Genomic DNA, 10,660 nt, shown 5'->3' with positions numbered 1-10,660 from the left:
GTCACGACTATGCCCCTCCATCTTAGAGATGGTATCTTCGTGAGCCTCGATCATGTCATTGGCTTCACCAAGTTGTTCCAAGAGAGCAACGAAGTGCTTCTTGGATTTACCCTTGAGTTTACCCATAAAGGTCTCAAACTCATTTTCCTCCACATTTGTCCCCTCATGTTCATCAATGCTATCCGTCGAAGAAGGATGATTAATGATGGTAGTTTTGATGTTGGGGGTTACCTTGTTGGTGGCTTTAGCCATGAGGCACTTGGCGGTGATGTTCTCATTGGGTGAGTCGAAGAGAGACATCCGTGGAGTCATCGCAATGGCAACGGAGGCCATGGCAACCGACTCACCATCTTCATCATCGTCATCATCCTCATTGTACTCTTCTTGTACCACCAATGCCTTGGGAATAGTCTTCTTGGTGAAGTTGCTCTTGTTGGGATACGACTTGGCCTTGTCCTTTCGGATGAGCTTGCCACCATTGTCTTCCCTCTTCTCGTAAGGGCACTCTGCAACAAAATGGCTCACATTGCCACAATTGAAGCAAGTCATCACTCGTTGCTTGCCCTTTGCGCCACTTGAATTGTTCTTGTTGAAGTTTGGCCTGGTGTTCTTCTTGCTCCAAAATCGCCTTGAAGCAAGAGCCATGTGTTCATGATAGGCATACTTCGTATCTTCGAGGTTGCTCTCATATTCTTCCTCTTCATCCTCTTCCTCCATACTAACCTTGGCCTTCAGAGCAAGGTTGGGCTTCTTTACTCTTTGAGAGCGAAGAACCGCATTGTCGGCGGTCTTGTCCAAAATGCTCATAGCAACGAACTCATCCAACACTTCACTTGAGGATAAGGTGTGGAAGTCCGGCCTTTGACGAATGATGGAGAACATGGCTTTGTGGTAGGGCATCATTGCCTTGAGGAATTTGCGCTTGATCCAATTGTCATCAGTGTCCTTACTTCCATGATCTCGGAGAGAGACCGCGAGTTTGGTTACTCTCCGAAACAACTCATGAGGTTCTTCATCTTCTTTCATTGCAAACTCATCGGCTTCATCTTGCACCACTTCATAGTTGGAGCGTTGAATGCTTACGCTTCCCCGATAGAGGGAAACAACTTGGAGCCAAGCATCTTTGGCCACGGTGTAGGGCCGGAGATGAGGAAGATCTTCGGATGGGATTGCTTCTTGGATGATGAAGAGAGCATTCTCATTGAATTGATGATCCACGACTTCTCTTGGAGTGAAGTTACTTCGGTCATGCGGATAGAAACCTTCTTCAATGATTCTCCAAAGGTTAGTGTTCACATGATTTAAATGACGCTTAAAACGATAGACCCAAGAATCAAAATCTACATTCTTCTCAATCTTAGGGGTCGGGTCGGCATGATTCAAATGAGTGGAAGGGAGCGGTCCACCATAGACAAGTGGAGGTTCCACATGGGCAAAGATGCCGGTGCCATTTTTACCACTAGAAAAAGGAGCTTTCTCGCTAGTAGCTTCCCCCTTGTCGGAGGTAGCATCCGTCATCTTGTTGGCGGGATCACCCACTTTCAACGGTGCGGTGCAAAGTTTAAGCCCTTCTAAGAATTTATTAAACATGCTTTCGACCTCGGTAGTCATGGAGGTTTTCAATGTGTCCAACGCCACATTGAATTCCTCATGAGAGACCGCGGTTCCCCCATCCCCCGTAGACGAGACCGGATTCACACCGGAGTGCTCCTCCACACTGTCTACGACGTCAACCATACTCTTCGGACGGTAAAGTCCTTAATAAAGAGATGAGGCTCTGATACCAATTGAAAGGATCGATATAGTTGACTAGAGGGGGGTGAATAGGCAACTAACAATTTTTAGCTTTTCTTTACCAATTTAAACTTTGCATCAAAGTAGGTTGTCTAGATATGCAACTAAGTGAGCAACCTATATGATGCAATGACAACAAGCACACAAGCAAGCAAGGGATTTAACACAAGTAAGCTTGCGAAAGTAAAGGGACGAGATAACCAAGAGTGGAGTCGGTGAAGACGAGGATGTGTTACCGGAGTTCCTTCCTTTTGAGGGAAGTACGTCTCCGTTGGAGCGGTGTGGAGGCACAGTGCTCCCCAAGAAGCCACTAGGGCCACCGTATTCTCCTCACGCCCTCACACAATGCGAGATGCTGTGATTCCACTATTGGTGCCCTTGAAGGCGGTGACCGGACCTTTACAAACAAGGTTGGGGCAATCTCCACAACTTAATTGGAGGCTCCCAACGACACCACAAAGCTTGACCACAATGGACTATGGCTCCGCGGTGACCTCAACCGTCTAGGGTGCTCAAACACCCAAGAGTAACAAGATCCGCTAGGGATAAGTGGGGGGGGATCAAATTTCTCTTGGTGGAAGTGTAGATCGGGGCCTTCTCAACCAATCCCGAGCAAATCAACAAGTTTGATTGGCTAGGGAGAGAGATCGGGCGAAAATGGATCTTGGAGCAACAATGGAGCTTTTGGGGGAAGAGGTAGGTCAACTTTGGGGAAGAAGACCTCCTTATATAGTGGGGGGAACAATCCAACCGTTACCCCCCAAAACAGTCCCGCAGAGGGCGTTACTACCGCAGGAGGCAGCGGCACTACCGCTGAGAACAGCGGTACTACCGCTCCCCCTGGCGGTACTACCGTGAAGATAGGAGGGCAGGAGAGAGACGGACCCGAGCGGTACTGCCGCAGTGGTAGGGCGGTACTACCGCTCATGAGCGGCACTGCCGCTCTACTGCCGCTGCAAAGTACCGCACAGTCCGACACGAGAAATGACCCCTCGAGTCGACGCGGTAGGGGCCTGGTACCGCAGCGGTACTACTGCTGAGGACCCACCGGCGGTACTACCGCTGTGGAGCGGTACTGCCGCCTGTGACCCCTAAGCGGTACTACCGCTGGGACCAGACATAGCCCAAAGAAAGGGAAAGAGATCTCCAATGAAGCGGAAAGGCTCAGAGGGTGTAAAGAGGATGTGTACGTGTTGATTCCACCCTAGCCTTACCAAAACGGACCCCCTCTTGATAGTACGGTGACTCCTACGAAAGTAGTCCACCAAAAAGAAGCAAAAGAGCTACATTGTCTTGAATGACACTCCGAGGGGAAAGAAATCGTCTCGTGCCAAAGGATGAATCTCTGAATGCTCAAAGCACACGATTAGTCCGCAAACATGTTGTCATCAATCACCAAAACTACATCTAGAGAGATATGCCTTAACAATTACCGTACCACTCTGGTGTGGATCTCACTCTGGTTGACCTACGAGGTTCGGTAGTAACTTGATATTAAGTTACATGATCATCATCATTAGCCTCCTCACTAATTGGTGTAGGAGTCACAGGAACCGGTTTCTGTGATGAACTACTTTCCAATAAGGGAGCAGGTACAGTTACCTCATCAAGTTCTACTTTCCTCCCACTCACTTCTTTTGAGAGAAACTCCTTCTCTAGAAAGGATCCAAATTTAGCAACGAATATCTTGCCTTCGGATCTGTGATAGAAGGTGTACCCAACTGTCTCCTTTGGGTATCCTATGAAGACACATTTTTCCGACTTGGGTTCGAGCTTATCAGGATGAAACTTTTTCTTATAAGCATTGCAATCCCAAACTTTAAGAAACGACAACTTTGGTTTCTTGCCAAACCACAGTTCACATGGTGTCGTCTCAACGGATTTAGATGGTGCCCTATTTAACGTGAATGTAGCTGTCTCTAATGCATCACCCCAAAACGATAGTGGTAAATCGGTAAGAGACATCATAGATTGCACTATATCCAATAAAGTACGGTTATGATGTTCGGACACACCATTATGATGTGGTGTTCCAGGTGGCACGAATTTGTGAAACTATTTCACATTGTTTTAATTGAAGACCAAAATCGTAACTCAAATATTCGTCTCCGCGATCAGATCGTAGAAACCTTATTTTCTTGTCACGATGATTTTCCACTTCACTCTGAAATTCTTTGAACTTTTCAAATGTTTCAGACTTATGTTTCATCAAGTAGATATACCCATATCTGCTCAAATCATCTGTGAAGGTCAGAAAATAACGATACCCACCGCGAGCCTCAACACTCATCGGACCACATACATCAGTATGTATGATTTCCAACAAATCTGTTGCTTGCTTCATTGTTCCGGAGAACGGCGTTTTAGTCATCTTGCCCAAGAGGCATGGTTCACAAGCATCAAGTGATTCATAATCAAGTGATTCCAAAATCCCATCAGCATGGAGTTTCTTCATGCGTTTTACACCAATATGACCTAAACGGCAGCGCCACAAATAAGTTGCACTATCATTATTAACTTTGCATCTTTTTGGCTTCAATATTATGAATATGTGTATCACTACGATCGAGATCCAACAAACCATTTTCGTTGGTGTGTATGACCATAGAAGGTTTTATTCATGTAAACAGAACAACAATTGTTCTCTAACTTAAATGAATAACCGTATTGCAATAAACATGATCAAATCATATTCATGCTCAACGCAAACACCAAATAACACTTATTTAGGTTCAACACTAATCCCGAAAGTATAGGGAGCCTGCGATGGTGATCATATCAATCTTGGAACCACTTCCAACACACAACGTCACTTCACCCTTAACTAGTCTCTATTTATTCTGCAACTCCCGTTTCGAGTTACTCATCATAGCAACTGAACTAGTATCAAATACTTAGGGGTTGCTATAAACACTAGTAAAGTACACATCAATAACATGTATATCAAATATACCTTTGTTCACTTTGCCATCCTTCTTATCCGCCAAATACTTGGGGCAGTTCCGCTTCCAGTGACCAGTTCCTTTGCAGTAGAAGCACTCAATCTCAGGCTTAGGTCCAGACTTGGGCTTCTTCACTTGAGCAGCAACTCGCTTGCCGTTCTTCTTGAAGTTCCCCTTCTTCCCTTTGCCCTTTTCTTGAAACTAGTGCTCTTGTCAATCGTCAACACTTGATGTTTTTCTTGATTTCTACCTTCGTCGATTTCAGCATCACGAAGAGCTTGGGAATCGTTTCCGTTATCCCTTGCATATTATAGTTCATCACGAAGTTCTAGTAACTTGGTGATAGTGACTAGAGAACTCTGTCAATCACTATCTTATCTGGAAGATTAACTCCCACTTGATTCAAGTGATTGTAGTACTCAGACATTCTGAGCACATGCTCACTAGCTGAGCAATTCTCCTCCATCTTGTAGGCAAAATATTGTCAGAGGTCAAATACCTCTCGACACGGGCATGAGTATGAAATACCAATTTCAACTCTTGGAACATCTTATATGTTCCGTGGCGTTTCAAAACATTTTTGAAGTCCCCGTTCTAAGTCGTAAAGCATGGTGCACTAAACTATCAAGTAGTCATCATACCGAGCTTTTGTCAAACGTTCATAACGTCTGCATCTGCTCCTGCAATAGGTCTGTCACCTAGCGGTGCATCAAGGACATAATTCTTCTGTGCAGCAATGAGGATAATCCTTAGATCATGGATCCAATCGGCATCATTTCTACTAACATCTTTCAACTTAGTTTTCTCTAGGAACATATCAAAATAAAACAGGGGAGCTAAACACGAGCTATTGATCTACAACATAGATATGCTAATACTACCAGGACTAAGTTCATGATAAATTAAAGTTCAATTAATCATATTACTTAAGAACTCCCACTTAGATAGACATCCCTCTAATCCTCTAAGTGATCACGTGATCCAAATCAACTAAACCATGTCCGATCATCACGTGAGATGGAGTAGTTTCAATGGTGAACATCACTATGTTGATCATATCTACTATATGATTCACGCTCGACCTTTTGGTCTTAGTGTTCCGAGGCCATATCTGTTATATGCTAGGCTCGTCAAGTTTAACCTGAGTATTCCGCGTGTGCAACTGTTTTGCACCCGTTGTATTTGAACGTAGAGCCTATCACACCCGATCATCATGAGGTGTCTCAGCACGAAGAACTTTCGCAACAGTGCATACTCAGGGAGAACACTTATACCTTGATAATTTAGTGAGAGATCATCTTATAATGCTACCGTCAATCAAAGCAAGATAAGATGCATAAAAGATAAACATCACATGCAATCAATATAAGTGATATGATATGGCCATCATCATCTTGTGCTTGTGATCTCCATCTTCGAAGCACCGTCATGATCACCATCGTCACCGGCGCGACACCTTGATCTCCATCGTAGCATCGCTGTCGTCTCGCCAACTTATGCTTCTACGACTATCGCTACCGCTTAGTGATAAAGTAAAGCATTACAGGGCGTTTGCATTGCATACAATAAAGCGACAACCATATGGCTCCTGCCAGTTGCCGATAACTCGATTACAAAACATGATCATCTCATACAATAAAATATAGCATCATGCCTTGACCATATCACATCACAACATGCCCTGCAAAAACAAGTTAGACGTCCTCTACTTTGTTGTTGCAAGTTTTACGTGGCTGCTACGGGCTGAGCAAGAACCGTTCTTACCTACGCATCAAAACCACAACGATAGTTTGTCAAGTTGGTTCTGTTTTAACCTTCGCAAGGACCGGGCGTAGCCACACTTGGTTCAAGTAAAGTTGGAGAAACTGACACCCGCTAGTCACCTGTGTGCATAGCACGGCGGTAAAACCAGTCTCGCGTAAGCGTACACATAGTGTCGGTCCGGGCCGCTTCATCCAACAATACCGCCGAACCAAAGTATGACATGCTGGTAAGCAGTATGACTTATATCGCCCACAACTCACTTGTGTTCTACTCGTGCATATGACATCTACGCATAAAACCAGGCTCGGATGCCATTGTTGGGGAACGTAGTAATTTAAAAAAAATCCTACGCACATGCAAGATCATGGTGATGTATAGCAACGAGAGGGGAGAGTGTGTCCACGTACCCTCGTATACCGAAAGCAGAAGCGTTAGCACAACGCGGTTGATGTAGTCGTACGTCTTCACGGTCCGACCGATCAAGTACCGAACGCACGGCACCTCCGAGTTCAGCACACGTTCAGCCCGATGACGTCCCTCGAACTCCGATCCAGCCGAGTGTTGAGGGAGAGTTTCGTCAGCATGACGGCGTGGTGACGATGATGATGTTCTACCGACGTAGGGCTTCGCCTAAGCACCGCTACGATATTATCGAGGTGGACTATGGTGGAGGGGGGCACCGCACACGGCTAAGAGATCAATGATCAATTGTTGTGTCTCCAAGGGGTGCCCCCCTCCCCGTATATAAAGGAGTGGAGGAGGGGGAGGGCCGACCCTCTCTATGGCGCGCCCTAGGACGAGTCCTACTCCCACCGGGAGTTGGATTCCCCCCTTCCAAGTAGTAGGAGTAGGAGTCAAGGAAAGGGGAGAGAGAAGAGAAGGAAGGAGGGGGCGTAGCCCCTCCCCCTAGTCCAATTCAGACTAGGCCTTGGGGGGCGCCCAGCCTCTCCTCTCTCTTTCCCCTAAAGCCCAATAAGGCCCATATACTCCCCGGCGAATTCCGGTAACTCTCCGGTACTCCGAAAAATACCCGAATCACTCGGAACCTTTTCGATGTCTGAATATAGTCGTCCAATATATCGATCTTTACGTCTCGACCATTTCGAGACTCCTCGTCATGTCCCCGATCTCATCCGGGACTCCGAACTACCTTCAGTACATCAAAACACATAAACTCATAATATAACCGTCATCGAACTTTAAGCGTGCGGAACCTACTGGTTCGAGAACAATGTAGACATGACCGAGACACGTCTCCGGTCAATAACCAATAGCGGAACCTAGATGCTCATATTGGCTCCCACATATTCTACGAAGATCTTTATCGGTCAAACCGCATAACAACATACGTTGTTCCCTTTGTCATCGGTATGTTACTTGCCCGAGATTCGATCGTCGGTATCTCAATACCTAGTTCAATCTCGTTTCCGGCAAGTCTCTTTACTCGTTCCGTAATACATCATCCCACAACTAACTCATTAGTTGCAATGCTTGCAAGGCTTAAGTGATGTGCATTACCGAGAGGGCCCAGAGATACCTCTCCGACAATCGGAGTGACAAATCCTAATCTCGAAGTACGCCTACCCAACAAGTACCTTCGGAGACACCTGTAGAGCACCTTTATAATCACCCAGTTACGTTGTGACGTTTGGTAGCACACAAAGTGTTCCTCCGGTAAACGGGAGTTGCATAATCTCATAGTCATAGGAACATGTATAAGTCATGAAGAAAGCAATAGCAACATACTAAATGATCAAGTGCTAAGCTAACGGAATGGGTCAAGTCAATCACATCATTCTCCTAATGATGTGATCCCGTTAATCAAATGACAACTCATGTCTATGGCTAGGAAACTCAACCATCTTTGATTAACGAGCTAGTCAAGTAGAGGCATACTAGTGACACTATGTTTGTCTATGTATTCACACATGTATCAAGTTTCCGGTTAATACAATTCTAGCATGAATAATAAACATTTATCATGAAATAAGGAAATAAATAATAACTTTATTATTGCCTCTAGGGCATATTTCCTTCACAAGCGAGGTCTAAGCTTGGGGGAGTTGATACGTCCATTTTGAATCATGCTTTTATATCGATCTTTACTGCATTATGGGCTGTTATTACACATTATGTCACAATACTTATGCCTATTCTCTCTTATTTTACAAGGTTTACACGAAGAGGGAGAATGCCGGCAGCTGGAATTCTGGGCTGGAAAAGGAGCAAATATTAGAGACCTATTCTGCACAACTCCAAAAGTCCTGAAACTCCACGGAAGTCGGTTTTGGAATTAATAAAAAATACTGGCGAAAGGATCAATCAGAGGGGGCCCACACCCTGGCCACGAGGGTGGGGGCACGCCCTACCCCCTGGGCGCGCCCCCCTGTCTCGTGGGCCACCTGGCAGGCCTCCGGTGCCCATCTTTGGCTATATGAAGTCTTTCGCCCTGGAAAAAATCAAAAGGAAGCTTTCGGGATGAAGCATCGCCGTCTCGAGGCGGAACCTGGCGAAACCAATCTAGGGCTCCGGCGTAGCTGTTCTGCCAAGGAAACATCCCTCCGGGAGGGGGAAATCATCACCATCGTCATCATCATCGATCCTCTCATCAGGAGGGGGTCAATCTCCACCAACATCTTCACCAGCACCATCTCCTCTCAAACCCTAGTTCATCTCTTGTATCCAATCTTTGTCTCAAAACCTCAGATTGGTACCTGTGGGTTGCTAGTAGTGTTGATTACTCCTTGTAGTTGATGCTAGTTGGTTTATTCGGTGGAAGATCATATGTTCAGATCCTTTATGCATATTAATACCCCTCTGATTATGAACATGAATATGATTTGTGAGTAGTTATGTTTGTTCCTAAGGACATGGGAGAAGTCTTGCTATAAGTAGTCATGTGAATTTGGTATTCGTTCGATATTTTGATGAGATGTATGTTGTCTTTCCTCTAGTGGTGTTATGTGAATGTCGATTACATGACACTTCACCATTGTTTGGGCTTAGAGGGAGGCATTGGGAAGTAATAAGTAGATGATGGGTTGCTAGAGTGACAGAAGCTTAAACCCTAGTTTATGCGTTGCTTCGTAAGGGGCTGATTTGGATCCATATGTTTCATGCTATGGTTAGGTTTACCTTAATACTTCTTTTGTAGTTGCGGACGCTTGCAAGAGGGGTTAATCATAAGTGGGATGCTTGTCCAAGGAAGGGCAGCACCCAAGCACCGGTCCACCCACATATCAAATTATCAAAGTAACGAACGTGAATCATATGAGCGTGATGAAAACTAGCTTGACGATAATTCCCATGTGTCCTCGGGAGCATATTCCTTTATATAAGAGTTTGTCCAGGCTTGTCCTTTGCTACAAAAAGGATTGGGCCACCTTGCTGCACCTTGTTTACTTTTGTTACTTGTTACTCGTCACAAATTACCTTATCAAAAAACTATCTGTTACCGATAATTTCAATGCTTGTAGAGAATACCTTACTGAAAACCGCTTGTCATTTCCTTCTGCTCCTCATTGGGTTCGACACTCTTACTTATCGAAAGGACTACGATAGATCCCCTATACTTGTGGGTCATCCCTACGCGCTCTCCGGCAAGCTCCTGGTCGCCGCGGCCGGGGCGCTCCCGGGCGTCCTCCTGGCCTTCATCGCGCTGCACGCGTACAACAGCGCCCGGCGCCGGCGCTCACGCGACCGCATCCATCTCCGCCACAGCCTGCCGTCTATCTCCAGTGGCGCCGTCCACGGCGGCGTGGCGGTGGCGCCTTCGCCGCGGGGGCTGGACCCCGCGGTGCTCCGCGCGCTCACCGTGGCCGCCGCGGGCGATGGCGCCGGGGACTGCGCGGTCTGCCTCGCGGGGCTCGAGCGCGGCGAGGATGCACGCACACTGCCGCGGTCTGGCCACCGGTTCCATGTGGGGTGCATCGACGTGTGGTTCCGCGGGAACTCCACGTGCCTGTTGTGCCGCGCGGACGTCGAGGCACCAGACAACGACGCCGAGGCTGAGGTGCGCGTAGACGTGGCGACGAGGGAAGCCGCGGTCAAGGGCGGTGCGCCGGAAACGAGGAGGCTGTCGATCGGCACGGATCTTGACAAGTCGAGCCGGGCATTGGCTTCCGTCCGATCTGCTTGCTTCTGACATGCATGCTCAAGCC

The 10,660-nt window shown here is 46.7% G+C and overlaps 1 protein-coding gene across 1 annotated transcript; it reads left to right on the top strand.

Annotated features, from left to right (window-relative positions):
• The first annotated feature begins 2,778 nt into the window (after positions 1-2,778).
• LOC109781633 (RING-H2 finger protein ATL2-like) lies at positions 2,779-10,644 on the top strand. Its single transcript, XM_073501686.1, has 2 exons — positions 2,779-2,799; positions 10,051-10,644. Exons 1-2 carry the CDS (start codon positions 2,779-2,781, stop codon positions 10,642-10,644), a joined length of 615 nt encoding a protein of 204 aa, XP_073357787.1.
• Positions 10,645-10,660: the final 16 nt, after the last annotated feature.

The sequence above is a fragment of the Aegilops tauschii genome, chromosome 6, assembly GCF_002575655.3.
Source record: "Aegilops tauschii subsp. strangulata cultivar AL8/78 chromosome 6, Aet v6.0, whole genome shotgun sequence".
NCBI lineage: Eukaryota > Viridiplantae > Streptophyta > Magnoliopsida > Poales > Poaceae > Aegilops > Aegilops tauschii.
This window is presented reverse-complemented; position numbering and strand designations above follow the sequence as displayed.

Bases quoted from the DNA above. Each gene is read 5' to 3' on its own strand.
- LOC109781633 (XM_073501686.1), top strand. From the start codon at position 2,779: ATGACCCCTCGAGTCGACGCG. The intron at 2,800-10,050 runs GTAGGGGCCTGG...ACTTATCGAAAG, and splicing joins TGACCCCTCGAGTCGACGCG to GACTACGATAGATCCCCTAT.